Source organism: Anarhichas minor, unplaced genomic scaffold (assembly GCF_050575085.1).
Source record: "Anarhichas minor isolate MPS153535 unplaced genomic scaffold, ASM5057508v1 ptg000017l, whole genome shotgun sequence".
NCBI lineage: Eukaryota > Metazoa > Chordata > Actinopteri > Perciformes > Anarhichadidae > Anarhichas > Anarhichas minor.
In genome coordinates, this window is record NW_027466463.1 from 4,350,405 (window position 1) to 4,367,102 (window position 16,698).

General features: G+C 42.5%; 1 protein-coding gene across 1 annotated transcript in view; it reads left to right on the forward strand.

The window, feature by feature from the left end:
- The first annotated feature begins 1,425 nt into the window (after nucleotides 1-1,425).
- The window catches only part of LOC142951484 (protein shisa-6-like), a 61,629-nt gene continuing 46,356 nt past the window's right edge, over nucleotides 1,426-16,698 (forward strand). Inside the window, exons 1-3 of the mRNA XM_076093043.1 lie at nucleotides 1,426-1,952; nucleotides 3,668-3,828; nucleotides 9,911-10,012. Coding sequence (XP_075949158.1) covers nucleotides 1,426-1,952; nucleotides 3,668-3,828; nucleotides 9,911-10,012 — 790 coding nt within the window. The remainder of the gene's footprint in view (nucleotides 1,953-3,667; nucleotides 3,829-9,910; nucleotides 10,013-16,698) is intronic.

Sequence of the window (16,698 nt, forward strand, 5' to 3'; positions counted from 1 at the left end):
GGATATAAATGGCCACAGAAGGAGAATAACAGGCATGTGTAACAAGGACAGAACTGTGTGTAGGAGTGTGGTATACAGCTCTGGCTCATTTCAGGGTAGCAGTGTTGAACATATCAGTTCTCCATAATCCCCACAGGTGCCATGGCTTGGCTACAGACCAATATGAACGACTTTATCTGAAATAATGAGTGTATTAACGTCGAGGGCACAGCCAATTACCGTTTCATCCTGAACACCATGCTGGTTTATGGGCATGTAGCCACAACATGATAACAGCCAGCTGTACAAAAGGTCGAGCTGCTGTGAATGCAAATAAACATGCGAGTGTTAAGACGCTCAGAGAGGGGAGATGGACGCCGGAGACAGCCTGCAATCCTGTCCGTGCAGTCATTTAATTTAGAAGTGTTAGTGCCAATAACCAGGCTTGCTTTCTTGCTTGGAGGAGCAGAAGGAAAGAAGGGGGGAGAAATTTACCGATACTTGACTGAGTTCTGACGCCAGCACTGACATGATGTAAGAGACGGGGGGAGGGAGAAAGCCGAGAAGGAGGAGAGAGAGAGAGAGAGGGAGAGAGAGCAGGGAGCGGAGTTGGGGGGCGTTCACAGCTCTGATATTCTCCTCACTTTCGGAGACCCAGACAGAGAGCAACTCCCCAGCGGGTATCCTAACTGAGGTAGGCTGGCTTTTCTTACTCCCACTCTTTGAATAAATCAAGAAAAATTAAACAGTCCATTTGAATTTGATTTGGAAACATTCACGGATTTTTTCCTGTATCTACATTCAGTTGAGTGCTGCGATGTTACTGTGTGATGCTTAACATAAAGATAAAATACAGCATTAATTTGGAAGATATTAGTATTGTGTGGGTGGTCCAAATAATGCGTCGTGCAAACTGCAGGAATGTCTTCAAACGTGATGTTTCAAGGCTAAAATCTGTTAAGGTATTTGGACGTGTAGAAGCCTACTAATGAATAAATGACGTGGCTCTGACGTGAGGATAATAGCTAATGAGCCGTTTGCCTTATTTGTTTCTCCAGCCTAACTTTGACTTGAGCATAACTGACTGGGACTCAGCACCTCGGAGAGCGACGCACCGCGGCTCTCACACACCGCTCAGCCGAGGGAGAGAGCGCGCAGAGCCCGGGCACCCATCAGCTCTCATCCCTGTCAGGACATGGTGCCCTCCTGCCACGGCTCCTCGGTGGGTCACAATGGGCTTTAGTTTGTCCACTGCATAATACCAGCCGAGAAATGCCCTTTGACAACAGTCTACACAGAGTTGTACTCAGCATGACGGCGGCACAGGAGACTGAGCGAGTAAGGGAAGACTCGGTGGAGAAACTTGCACAAGACTAAAGCCTTGCATGTTTGACCAGAGTTGAAGTGTCTTTGCCAAAACGTAAGACTTGAGTTATTCACACCACCATGGGGATAAGGCACATTTTGTTGCTGCTGATATACTTGGACCCGCTATGCGTGCTGAGCGCCGCTACAGGCGGCAAAAAGCCCAAACCGGCGCCTAGGAAGGCTCCCAAAGCCACGGCGGTCCCCACGGTCGTCCCGCAGAAGACCCCGCAACCCGCGCCCACCAGCAACCACGACACATGCCAGGGCTACTACGACGTGAGCGGGCAGTATGACAAACTGTTCGAGTGCAACAACACGAACCATCGGTACTGCTGCGGGACTTGCTACCTGCGCTTCTGCTGCGAGTACAAGAAAGATCGGCTGGACCAGAAAGCCTGTACGAATTACCACAAGCCAGTGTGGGTGCAGACGGCCGCCCCGTCGCCCATCCCGACCGGTGAAACGTACGATCTGAGCATGGATCAGACCAGCACGGCCGTCTATATCACCTGTGGGATCATAGCCTTCATCATAGTGCTGGGAGTGTCGGTCAAAGTTGCGTACGACAAAGCTACAGAGCCGCCTCAGGAAATGAACATACATAGGTGAGTGGGTAGAAGACATGTTGTGTGAGAATGACTTCTGAATCCATGCAATGAATTTGCAGCACAAATATGTATTCAATCACTTCTTTAAAATGTAAGATAGAAGAAGATATAAAGTCCCATAGCCTACTAAGAGGTCATCATTTCTGAATGTAGAGACTATGACAGACTATGAAACAGATAGACCTCTGAGCAGACAGGATTCAAAGGTCAACCCTCATGTTAGAAACAAGCATGGTCATGTTAAATGCAGTACTTTGCAATGTATCATAAAAAGTTATGGCTAATTATATTTATATCTTATGTTGAGTGTTTATTTCCATATATCAGAAATGATGAACTAGAAACCAGGCTGACAATGTGTTTGAAAGCCAAACTGATGAGCACGTTTCAGATCAGATTCTATTAGACTTCCAGCAGATGTTCAATCCAAAAGAAGTGTATCGGAATGAAAGATAACAATAATTACGGAGGAGTTGAGAGAGAACTACAGTGATTGTGGTAGTGTGTGTGTGTGTGTGTGTGTGTGTGTGTGTGTGTGTGTGTGTGTGTGTGTGTGTGTGTGTGTGTGTGTGTGTGTGTGTGTGTGTGCATCTGTTATGTGTTGGAGTGAGAAGGACTGATGCCCAACATTTATACTGGAGCTTTGTTAGTTAATAAGACACAATCTTTCTTTTTATAAAAATTGCGTCTCACATTGTTAGAATCAGCCCAGATATTTGGCTCATGAGGCGAACACAAGTCAAGGCAGCTAGCTGTCAAACATTGTACTTCGCGACCTACTCCCAGTCCTCCTCCCCCAATCCCACTCTCTTCACATCAGCACATGGCTTTCTGCTTTGTTCAGGTGGAAATTTGACAAGATTCTTTAGCAGAGATGGGATAACGTGGCAAATGATTGAATCTCTCCTCCTCTGCTGGCTCCTTTTTCCTCCTGGGGCTTCACCATATGAGAATTATCACACAAGAGTGGATCACATGTTGTAGACTGTACCAACATCAGTGAACAAATGCTGACACATTATTTCTTCAAGATTGAATAGCTTTTTTTATTGGATGCATTATTCAACACTTGAGCAATCTTAAGATTGTGAATAATGGATAGTGTTAACGTTGGCTGTATCAAGGTCGTGTGACAAACATGCACCACTGCACATTCAATAAGGAGCAGGAAGGAGGGGGTGAAGCTAAAATATTAATTTAAAAGCAAAGGTTACAGTCTGCGATACATTTGTCGTACAAAAGCTTTGAGCTGCTGCAGCGGTGCAAAAGTAATTTGATTTCCTTTTTCAAAAGCAATGCCAGAAAAAGCAAACAAACACTTTTTGAACTTTCTTTCACCATGATTGCTTCTCCCTCTCTTCCACTCTCCTCCCCTCAAGGGCTCCATCCTTCCATATGCACCTGGTGCGGTCTGAAAAACATTCAAATTCAACCCAATTAGACAAGATACTCACACATCCAATGTTGTTTCTCTTGCAAATGAACATTCATCATGTTCCCAGACGTGAAAATAAAAGAAGAAACAGAGCAGCCCTGAATTACTCATAATAGCACAACACTGTCTTAACAATTAGCAGCCATTCGGCGTGCAGACAACAGACGGGATATCACTTCATTTTTAACTGAGTTCAGCTGCACTAAGAGAGAAAAACTGTACAACAAAAGAAACATGGTGCAGTATTCACAGCCACTCTTGTGTTTTCGGTTTCCAGAGCCCTTGCAGACATCCTGAGGCAGCAGGGGCCCATCCCCATATCGCAATATGACTGTGAGAATTTTGCAGCGATGAACGGCTCACCCAAAGACAACACACCAGTCAGAACCTCATCCAAGAACCACTACACCCCTGTTCACACCTCCAAGTCCAACCACGGTAAGAGTTCTCCTCTCTCCACCCACAAGCATTCACTAGTTCATGTGTCATGACTGTTGGTCCTACCCACATCACTCTCAGTGTGTCGCATTTGCGATACATTGATTATTTCTGAGCAAAATTGTGCATTCCCCTCCGAAGAGCCCCCACTATGCTCAACCTTTCAGAATGTGTAATCTCCAATGTTAACATCCAGTAATCATCCGATTTGAACAAGAGAGTGCGAGGGAGAGAGCGACAGAGAGAAACAGGGGCCTGCTGGAGATAATTACAGGCTGGCAAAGTAGCGCGGCCCTGCAGTCTCTGACAGGCTGGAAGTGATGGCCTCTCAGTCGCTCAGTGGGTGAATCAGGGGGCGTGATTTAACCCCACAATTCAGAGAAGAGGCAGGGAGCATAAATCCGTAGAAATTACTGAAAACTGTGCAGGAAAAATAGGCGTCCAGGGGAAGTCAGTCAGGGCCGGCAGGTTCCTCAACAAAGCAGGTGTTATCAGATGGAAGGAGGCAGACACACTCTAAAATAATGAGATATTAGAAGCACAATTTAATCGGTGTGATAGAAAGACAAACAGGCTAACTAAATAAATAATCCAATGGTAAAACTTTAGGTGTTGATTTTGCAGCCGTTAAAGTGCCAATACTATATGTGTGTAGTGAGCCCTACTTAGTTGGCACTACGGTGACACCTAGAAGGGCCTCTGAACCCTGATTAGTGGGTCTGTTCACTCTCATGACTCTAAAAAGACCAAAACCACCTGATCTGGTTCCGTCCTCCCCTGTAGACCATAAAATGTATCTTTGTCAGTAGACATCATACATTGTAATACATCTCCATCATTGAGCATGCTATTCATCAGCCTATAATTGATGTAATTGAACATCATTGCCAAATGGAAACCGTTAAGAAATATATATATAACATAAACGATGTCTTTCAACCAACAATCCTGCTCCTGTAGAGATCCATACACATACTTGAGTACAATTAGTGACCTTAATGTAAGATGTGAAATAGTTGCATTTATCTTTCTGGCGGTGTGCCACATTTGGGAATAAGGGGCTATCCCCCCCATAAAATGTAACATTATATCCACTTCAGCTCCTTATTTGATTAATCAGACGTGTACATATTTAGATATTTTAAAAGGCTTTACTGGTTATATCTGAACTGCAGCCAGTTCTGGAACCCAAACATCACAGCGCCTGATACAGTACATATAGTTGTTACAGTTGATTGGAGCTACAGGACAACAAAAATATTTTTCTTCTCTAAATAATAGATTGTGCGTACTTTCAGCTCTGTTCGGGTCTGCAGACTCTTGTGTGTCATGTAAAGTTGGCCTCTTTCTGCCACATCGCCGTCCATCATATACTTGCTGGGAACATTTTCCTACAGCTCAGTGTTGGTTGCGACCACATTCTACCTTCATTCACTTAGTGTCCCCCCAACTCATTTGTTGCATCAGACGATTCCTACTGGTCACTAGCCGGCCATGCAGGGGACACGGCTTCTACGCAGCTGCACGTGGCAGGCTGCCTTCACAACGACCTTGCAGGTATTTCTATTCATTAAAGGACGAGCGTCACTTTATCTGTCGATCTGTCTCGGCTGAGACTACTTTGCCTGCGTGCACACAATCATTCATTGCAACAAGAACAGAACTCAGGCCGGCTCACTTCAGTGTACCACAGCCAAGCCCCCCTTCATCAGGGGACCAGTCCTGATAGGGTTGGACATGAAAGGCGGTGACAGCACAGGCCAAAGCATGGTTAACGTGTGTGTATAAATTGGGAGCTCCGCTCGATGCCTTAACAGGCTCCAATGTGCTGTGGAGAGGGAGCGCACACGCTCTCATGGAACATGCATATTCATCTGCGCCTAAATGGGCATTTGTCACAGAGTAAGAAGGCAGGCCTCTTAAGGAGAGGGTCCTCGGCTGGAGTCATCACTGCTAAGAATGTTACTTCACATCTTGAGGCTTTTTCCAAACACTTTTAAATCAGGTGGAGAGACCACATAAAGCAAGTGGCTAAAGGGCCCAAGAGGATCCTATCAACGTATGTCAAGAGTGGGAATAACATCCATTTCTCCTTTGATCCTCAACATGCAATGATGCCCACTTGCTCTCAGCAGTAATCACTTCCTTACCAAAGTCATTTATTTCATGCTTTGTTTTGGCTCAATTCAAAAAATACATGCTAATTATTTTTTTCTCCCATTGCAGGCCTTGTGTAGTGACATGGTACCCTTGGTGCATTGCAAAACGTCCCTGCATTTTTAGAACAACATATTCCTTTTAAAAAAAACAGAGCCTAAAGGCAAACAGTACAGACAGCATAATATGATACCAGCGCAAATGCTGCTATTTTTATTCCCAACCGCTCTGCATTGTTGTGGGCTCAGATCCTGTTTTAGGTCGGGGTGTAAACACAGAGCGCCCCACGGCCACAACAAGGAGCAGACCTTGAAAGGGAGGAGTAGATACCTTTACAGGAGTTCGCCTTCGGTTAAAGCAAACAATAACTGCTTCTCTGAGTAATGCAGTTTGCCCCACAGCTCTCTTCAGATGAAGTTGATTTATTTATTGCACACCACAAGCATAGATTTGCCTTTTTATTTTTAAAGAGTGTTGCTTGGTTTCCTCTTAATGCGCAGAATGATGAAATATAGCTTTCAGGTGGTGAAGAGAGTAGCTGTATTTTCTTTGTCTCAGTTTACTCAACAGAAAGCAAAGAAAAACAATTACTCCCATACAGCACTTCTGCAAAAAAAAAAAAGAATTATATTACTAGTTATGGGTCTGTGTTTACTGTACCAGAAAAATGAGAGCAGGCAGAATAAGAAGAGTGACGATGTTACAGTGTGTGCTCAGACAGAGCCAGTATCTGAGCTCCAATACAGCACTTGAGGGATCTGGTTTGAGATGAGTGGCCTCTGTGCTTAAAGGTCAGCTGCTGTGGACAATTAGAGGTTGTGATGATAGAATAACATTTCCAGCTATGTAGCAGCTTTGACATGACCTTCAGATATTTTAAAGCATGAATCTTTGTGTGTGTGTGTGTGTGTGTGTGTGTGTGTGTGTGTGTGTGTGTGTGTGTGTGTGTGTGAGAGAAGTGAGTTGCCCGAACAAGAAGTTTTACCTAAAAAACTAAAAAGTGATTTAATACTCAAATTTTTCGCCAAAAGGCAATTTTAAATCATATTCAGTGAGCCCTCCTGCCCCAACACAAACAAACACACACACACACACACACACACACACACACACACACACACACACACACACACACACACCTCCCTCTTCTGCCTGTAATTTCCCTCCTATTAATTGTTAAAGTGTGCAGGTATAACATCTCCACTGTGACCTCGCTGGCTCCCCATTGGCCAGATAATCATCACCCACATGTTAAAACAACATCTCTATGCTGACTGCATCAACATGCTTAATACAAGCTCCCTCCCGAGGTCACCTGTGTTAAACCTCAGCATCTGAGAGACCCCTCCTAATTGTCTCCTGCCCTAGATCTCATTATTGCCCCTTATTATACAGCTGGACCTTCGGCCCCTGACTGTGTGTGTGTGTGTGTGTGTGTGTGTGTGTGTGTGTGTGTGTGTGTGTGTGTGTGAAGAGGTTTCAGGTGTGGAGGCAGGGATCCATCAGCAGTACCAGTTAATTATGGGCCGATGTGGATCCGGACTTATTGCACTGCACCATTAGTTTCATGAGAGGGCAGAGGCAGGGTTAAAAGAAAAGCGGTATGCATTTGCCAAGATGGCATTTAAAAAGCTCCAGTGTGTATCTCCGACTGAGAGGAAGATGAAGATAAGAAGATATGATAAGATACTGTATGTGATGGCGAGCTGAATGACTTTATCCACATGATGAACACAGCTCTATGTCCACTCCAGCTGATCGGCATCTGCTAATGCTATAAACTTAGTGTATTATGTAAATTACTTCTGCCTGGCTGCTTTAACGCTTAATCGACATTGGAGTCGGGTGACCTCCCTGACGCCAGTCACACAGTACCACATCCAGCTCAGTTCATCACATAATTATCTTTTATTCATATTTTCCCACTCTCAGAGGTAATTCAGAGGTGTAGGTGTCCAGTGAAGAAGTCCGATTAAAAAGTATGACGATATGAATCCTCGGCGGCGCCCGTTCATTTCCATGGCACATCGTTGAGGTGACAGTCACGATTTTCTTTGTATCAAGGACGATAAATTCACAATGCATAGCCTTCCCCCTGCAGGCTCTTCATGCTCCCTCACCTTAATGAGCTGGGAACCGGAGCAGGAGGAAAGGAGGGGATTGCTTTTGAAGGGTCTCTTACATTCTAGGGTTGTCGCAGTGGGTCGTGGCCTCCCAATGACAGAGTTGACAGAGGAAGACAACAATAGCGTGTGTCACACACGAAATTGCTGGAATGATTGAATAGGAAAATAACCCCAGCAGATCCTCTATCTGCAGCCGTGACAGCAGAGCAGGGAGAGGTGTGATTGAGTTCAGAGTGCATTGGTATGTGGGTGGCTGAAACATATTGCTTTTTTTTCTGAGGATCGTTGCACAGTGTTTGCTTGTATGGTTCACTTTGCCACCATTTTCCCTCTTATCTGTGCCTGAGGGGAAAGACACCGCAGAGAAGTTTTCTGTGACACCATGAAACAGATATGACTGGGGCCACCGAGAACACCTTTAAAGGTGAATTCTGTGATTACAGCTGGAACAGTTAGTGGATGAATTGATTGTCAAAATAGTGGCTGATACATTTTCTGTCAAACAACCAATTAGTTGTTCAGATTAGATGCTTTGCGCTATTTGTTGATAAAAGCTGTAGACCGAGACACTCAGCTTCTCCTCCATGTTGTTTAAGCATGCCTCCATTTCTGAAGGGAATCAACAAACATGCAACCGGTTATCTCCGAGCAGAGAGGACATCAGAATTAAGAGTCTTGAGTCGTGGGTGGTGGTCGTCCTGTGATGGGGTTTGTCTCTCTGGCTCTAGAGCAGAGGTCTTCAACAGGGGGTCTGCGAAATTTTTGGTTGATTAGATAATTTAAAAAATAAAAAAAAGAATTAAATTTTTTTTCTCTAAACATGAATCTGTCCATTATTTGTAATAGTTCAGTATTGTATGTAAGATAACAGGTATGTTTATGCATGGCAGTGGCACTAATAGGCCATCACTCATTTTCGTTTCCACATTTATGTTTAAAATGAAAAGGTCAATTTGAATAGCTTGTATGCATGATTATCATGCAATTGACAGACAATATTGATATTGGCATTGGTATCAGCTGTTTATAAATGTCAGTGACACGACCACCCTACTCACTGTACCTTGCACATGTTTAAAATAAAAACATGAATATATGAACCTGTGTATTATTTGAATAGCTTAGTATTGAATGCACAATAAAGAGGTATACACGGTACTAGGCCCATTTAATATAAAACACAATTTTATACAATATATATAGTCGGGGGTGCCTGCTCCATCTCTCTATCAGTTTGGGGGTCCTTGGCCTGAAAAACGTTGAAGACCCCTGATCTAAAGGTTATTGTGTCAAATTAATCTTAGTTATTGTGATGGTTTTGTGGAGCTCTTGGGTTGTTGTGTATTTTTAGGATGGAAACATTTACACGATTGGATTAGAAATATTAATGGAATGATTTTATGATATTTTTGTGTTATCAGTCTTTTGTCTGTTACCCGTTGTTATTGCTGCCTATCCTATTCTGGACACTCTTTAACAAAGGTTAAATTAAATAAATATATTATTGATAAATTATAATAATAATAATCTGAACAGTGCAACATGACATCCCTGTTTTATGAAAAAACAGCATACATGTTTCTGTTGCTTGTGAACCCTCAGATTTATGTTGTGACTGCTTGTGAGGGTCCCGACCCCCACTTTGGGAACCACCGATTCAGCTTCTGCTAATGTTGCTAATGATAATAATAATAATACTGATACTGTGTGCATATGTCTGCCTGACTGATCGAATCCCATGTGTATGTGGTTGCCCTGCATGCCTATGTATGTGTGTGTGTGTGTGCGTGTGAGAGCAGGTCTCCACTATGGGAAGGAGAGCATCCGCAGCAGTGGAGGCGCTGACCTTCACAACTTCATCTCCTCTGGCTTTGTGACATTGGGTCGAGGCCATCAGAAAGGTGAAGTACCCTTTCTTCCTATCCTTTCCTCTCCTTTCTCTCCCAGGAGATTGAATTAACTCCACTTATCTACGAACACTGTGCCATATACTTGCTGAATGCTAAAGCGACCAACATACTGTTCCACTTGCAACACTGGTGATCAACAAGACACCGACAGAGGTGAAATGTGTTATAATATGTTAATTCCCAAACAATTCAAATGATCTCCTGCCTCTGCGTTTTGCAATTAAATGCAAGCAAACACACAATTACTGCTGCTGATGGGAGAAGGTGACTCCAAACTCACACACACAACACACAAACACACACACACATGCAGCCATTAGTCAGGGGGCAGAGTTTTCCCATGGGTAATACATTGATTAGTATGCAGCGATGTTGGCTGAGCTCTTGTGATTTATTCCCATCCATTTTGGCTCCACAAATCAGAGAGTGTGTGTGTGTGTGTCTGTCACCACGCGGGGGTTGTGAGGTGAACTCCTCTACCTGATACTGCTTTCGAAAGTTTAATTGAATGTGTGTGTGCCAGATTGAGAATGCTTGTAATGTTTCATGGTGGCTGACTTCTTTGGTAAAATCTACATGATTTAAATGTAATTTGCAGCATTCCCCCCCCCCCCCATACCCCACAATCTCGACCAGAGAAAAGAAAAAATGATTAGGTTCTATGAATGCTGATTCTTTTAAATAGATTTCCCCCTCCGTACAAAGATCACAACAGCATCTCCGGCTATACACTTGTCTCAACAACAGCATCTGGCGTTTGGCGTTCAGCATCTGTGCAGTGAAATCTGTGTTTTCTTGCAGCGGGTAGCCTTTGATTCCTCTGCAGCAAAACAAATGAAACGTGACAGATTGAGATCTTGGAAAAGTCTGCTGATGCTAAGATTTATTGCAAAAAAAAGTATGTAAAGCATGTGCAAGGGTCTCACTTCCTTAACACTATTCTTCTTTCCAACGTCTCTGTTCGTCTGCCTTGTGCCCAGAGGCAGGTATTATTGAATCCTAAAATCAATAAAACCCTGGTCTGAGGTTTGGTTTGGGTATTGTTGCTGCTTGGTATTATCTTTAGCTTCACAAGTGTACAATCACTTCAGGGTCGTGGAGGGAAACGAACAGTTTAACCAAGCCTCCCCCGCTCTCTCATAGTCTCTTCACAAGCACTCTTCATATGCACAAAAGCAGAATGGCTTCAATTACATTATATTGCACTTCTCTCCCTGATTAATTGGAGGATATAACTTGCTTCTACCTACAGTAAATTCAGTGTTTTTGACAACACACTGTCATTTATGTTTCCAGTTGAATGATTTATGAATTTATTTGAAATCTGTGGATGGATTTTAATGTGCAGCACGGCGAACCTGTGAGCTGATGTTAACTGGCAGTGATGAAATGGAGTCACATTAAGGTTAACAGCAAGTAAACAGTCCAGTTGAATAAAAATCATACTGAGCCTCATTATTTTTGAAGAGGTTTGCACAGCTTGGTTTGCTCTGGCAGAGAGTAACGACACTGGAAAAAAAGAGTGCAAACAGTCAGTTTCCACATGAATCTGGAGACAGATGTTGTCTTCTTCTCACTTGTTTTCTATATGTTTTTTTGCCACACTGACAGAACAAGGTTTAGGAGTCACGATGTAGTCCTCCGGCCTGGGTAAGCATGCCGTCTCTTACGGTGCTTAATTATACAGGCGGAAAGTGTGTTTGGTTGTTAATTATATGGCAAGCTGTGTGTGTGTGTGTGTGTTTGTGTGTGTGTTGCAGTGCAGCCCTTGGGGAGAACAGGTGAGGTCAATGAGTGCTGCTTAGCGTCAGAGCAGCTGGATGCTTCACATCTGTGTGGCGGGTACAAAACAACCCTGTCCTGAACTCTAAATGAGATCTGCTCGTATTGCAGTACGAGAGTTTGTTGTCTGTATCTTTTGGTAAACTAACCTTCCCCTCAGCTTACCCTGCATACTTTTTCTTTAGTTAGTAGTGTCCTAGATTTTCCAAAATGCCTTTCAGCAACCTTTAGAGAAGGGTCATGAACTTGTCTTGAACATCTTTTAATCTGCATCCTGTCTTACTGCATTCTGATTCTAAACACGGTGTGTGTTCACACTGGAAAAGTGACAAAACTAAGCTTTTATTGTGAAGCAGCTATAGGAAATGCAATGTCACCAAGAGCAATGGAGCAGTGTTGTCTAAATATGAATAGTAAGAATTGTTGTCCACTCTAGTGCACTCAAATTATCCCACAATGCAACATACAAAGTAGTTAAGTTCAGGAAGAAGACGCTAGCTACAATCTTTCATTGCAATAAATATAATCTAAGCAAAGTATAAAATTGACATACTATAATAAGAATAACTGGTATATATAGTGTGTAGTTCAATCATGTTGGACCAAAAAGTAAGAAATCATTGTAAAACGCTTCATTCTGAATACACGTTGAAGGGACTGTGATGATCATCTGTCTCTCTTCTAAAACTACAGCACGTGTGTAGAAGACAGTGAACTCTTTGTAATTATAGAATGGAGTTAGGAATTAGGACACAGCACTGTAGATGATGTGGAAACATGAATTTCACATGTGATACAATCATAGATATGCTGAATAGGCTCACATGATTTTCGGAGATATCACGTAAAATATAAGAGCACATGTGAAAACGTAACATGCTTTTTTTAAAACGCAACTCTTCAAGAACAAGTCATTCTGAATGAATCATCACTATGTGCAATGTTATATGGAAGGAGACCAAGACCATTAACGTGAGGGAGAACCAATCCTCCAGCACAGACAAGCTTTTTGTGCAAGAATATTTAATTTTTCACAATTTCATGACTCCTTCTGTAAAGAGTCAGGTGCAGCGTGAGGGTGGGTGGCCATCTGTTCCCTGCATTGTTTCCCTTTACTCAATGTCCCAGGTCTGTCCATACAGTGATGAACATCTCGAAATCCTGGCTGCAGAGGTGGTTTTGATTTGGTATTTGGATGTGAGTGCTTCATTTTTAAGGGGAGATTTAATGGCACAAACACATGGGGTCACTGTTGTTTGTAAATTATGTTTCATTTTTTTTATTCCTCCAAATGTTTTAACTCCAGCCTTGATTTCTTTTTTCCCAGCGTGACAATCTTTTAGTAATGCTAAACTTTATTCAGCATGCACAGCTGCTTACCTTGCTCCTGTCCCCTCAGCCATCTGTCCAGATCGATGCACCGCCTCACACATTCCTTTGCTCCTGTGCATTCTGTTGTCTTCTTGTCCAAAATCAGGAGTCAGTAATGTTGAGGTTTCTATCAAACTGAGCCAAACTAATGAGGATGCTCACTGATCTGTTTGTGTGTGTGTGTGTGTGTGTGTGTGTGTGTGTGTGTGTGTGTGTGTGTGTGTGTGTGTGTGTGTGTGTGCTGCTGTCAGATGGGACTGCACTGTTACACTGCCTTGGGTGTAAAAACTGCAGAACTCAGTTTTTAAGCTTCAGAGTTGCCAGTGATTGTATAACAGTTGTGTGGAAGATAAACAAGAGGGAGCCGGAGCAGCTTTGGTGATGCAATGCTACACCACATCATGGCCTGTAGCCTTCGTCCACTGAAGCCCAATCACAGGCTTACATTAATTGTTCCTGTCACAGAAGAACTGCGGTGGACTTTTCTATTCACTCGATGTCAGGAGCAGAACTGTGCTCAGTAAATCACTGTCACATTGTCACACATATTTCTGTATGTTTAAGAAGAGCGAAGCTCAGCGACAGGCGGTTCGGATTGAGAATTCCTGCCGTTGATGTAGCTGGATTACAACTCTAACACCTTGATTGATTGGAATGTTCTTCCTCAGACAGGAGAGTGGATTGACAGCCATCATGCAAATTCAATAGTGTATTAAAATGCAGCTTGCCAGCTGTTATTGGTTGAATGTGTCCATTTTAATTATTTTTCCATATGTCAGTCTTGTTGATATGAAAGCCACAGCATCCGGAGAAGTGATTACTTCAGACAAAGCCTCCTTCCTTGACTTAGCGTGTGCCGTACTTTATTACCTTGCTAAGCCCAACTTTTAATTCTGCCCTGTGCAAAAAGTCAAATTGGTTTTCATGGCAGGCAATTATTGTTTTTATGAATATGATGTGTCTGGAATGGTGGATATATGGTGATGTAGCAGCAGAATTAGTGTTCTCAGAGAACTTTTATTTACTGTGCAATTTCAGCACATTAAAGAGTGCAAGAGCCACTAATTGGTGTGCTCCTTATGTAGCAAGTTTACTGTACAACAGTGCAGTACTAAGAGGCCGTAGGGACTATCAGGAGAAAGGATCTAACAAAGCACACACCGATCATTTGGTTCTGCTGTTGCCTGCTAACAGCTGTTGCCTCTAATTTGTCCTTTCTGTTTACCTTTTGTGAATAACTTGATGACAGGGTATAAAAAGCTCCACTCTGCGTCTCAGTACTTCCCTCTGATTGTGAAACAGTCATCTCCTGTTTCTCTGAATGAATCAGATGCCTGAACAACAAGCCCACAGGCAGTATCATCATTTCCAGCCCGTGTAATCAACACTCCAGGCTGATGAGGCAGAAGATGAAAACATCCGCCCGTGAAAACCTTTGGTGTTGTTTAAGGTACACAAGGAAAAACAAGCCCAGACAGGAACTGATTCATACGGTGACCACCAAAAGCTCCTACGCCTCATAAAACCAGAGATAGAAAATGAAATCTCTCATGCAGAACTCACATTTTCCAGCAAATCAAATGTGTACCAGTCACTCACTTCAACATTCTGTTCACTTTGTCAGCTGCTATTGACTCAATGATGGTTTGTGCATTTGTCCAGGACTGTGTGAGAATGTGCCAGGTTTTAGCTGCATTATTGAGACTTGCAAAGCCTTTTACCCTCGACTTCACACTGACAAATATCTATGAAATAAAACTACAGTATACATGATACTAAGTTATGTCAACATTATTATTGTATACTATATAATACTATACAGAAGAGTGTCGAAGGACAGCTGCATGAGTCATTTGGCAGATGGAGATTGCTGAGCTACCGCTAGTGCCAGTTAACTATAGCAACATAATGCCGAGTTCAGCTGCATTATCCCAGACTGGGAGCATTTGGATTGCCTCTCAACGGCTCTCAACATGTGGACAACGAGCCAGTGGCGTTAACAGCTGTAACCGCTGTAGGAGAGCAGTGCAGAGTGGCGGTTGTTAGCTAACCAGTGGGGCACGCTCACATGCACTAACATGCACTGAAAGCACAAGCGGTTGACAATGCAAGTAGTTGGGTTACCTTCTCTGCAGCTCTTCTTCTAGCAGCTCACTATGGCTGCTTCTGTCTCTCCATTACTCCCTGACATTTTTCAAACTTCACAGAATTACCAAAATGACCGTTGTCTTGTTTTTAAGACGCATAGTGGTCAGTGTCAAGCCCACTGACAAACACATTGCCTTTCCTGTGACTACTTAATATAATAAAGCCAACTGGTGTCTGAGTAGTTGTAAAGCTGCAGCAGTAGGATGTGTTGGGTTTGCATTAGCAGTAACTTAATAAAACATTTTTACTGGGAATGTTGCCACAGACACCCAGTTCATATTACTCTAAACATAAATGAAGATAAAATACTTTCTTCAGTAGGTTGGGTTACCTCATGTTTATATTACTTAACAGACATTTATATAAACGAAAGTCTTTAAGATTATTACGATAAGGCTGCATTGATTTTCACTGTTATAAGAACAATGGAAAAAAGCACTTTGTGTAATGTGCAAGTGGTTGCTTGTAATGAGAAACCCGCAGAGAATAACCACCTGACCTGATCATGGTCAGTAATACCATCTAACAGACACTGGAGCACTGGAACCTGGCTGATTGTGGAAGTTCAGTCTATAAGAGTGTGTAACTGCTGATGACACACAATTTTGTCCGACCTCCACAATCTGAATGTGAACATTACTTGCTGGCTTATGATTGCATATGAACAAACATGCAATCCATGCATTCTTGCATTGTAATCATTGTACACAGATCATTTAATAAAACACACTAACACACATGAAAAACGATGTATTTTAGCCATGAAACACAGAGAGAAGACAGAACCAAAGGATTCAATGAAGATAAATTAAAGTGAAATTAATTTGATTTTGGTCTTCTTTTCTAAGTTACTGTTAGAGGAGTTGATATCAGCACAGGCAGGTCTATTAAAACTGGGCTGAATATTATGGATTGTCATTTTCTTCAGTAATTATGTTTTCATCATGTAACTGGTGAAAACTAAAGTCCTTTATTTACAATCGACACACCACCACAGTGATGGCGGCTTGTTTGAAGATTAAAACATTATGTACAGTAGGAATCTATAGGCTTTTAAAATCAGAACACGTAGAGGTTATGTTAGCGTAACTATCCATGAAGGGTGATATTTCACATTCAGCCATCTTTGTTTCTCTCATAATGACAATACAACATTTGCAAATGAAAAGTGAAGATTACATTTGATTATATTAAAGAGAAGGGGCATTGATTTGTATGCAAAAACTAAATTTAGGAAAAACAAAACACATATTACAATATTTTCCTTTTCTTGCACAAATAGTTGCTGAATTTGACATTTCAGGATGAGTTGCATTGTATGCTTCTCCCATTATTACTTTTTTAAAGAACAAGTAGTCAAGCTAGCAAGGCTGCTG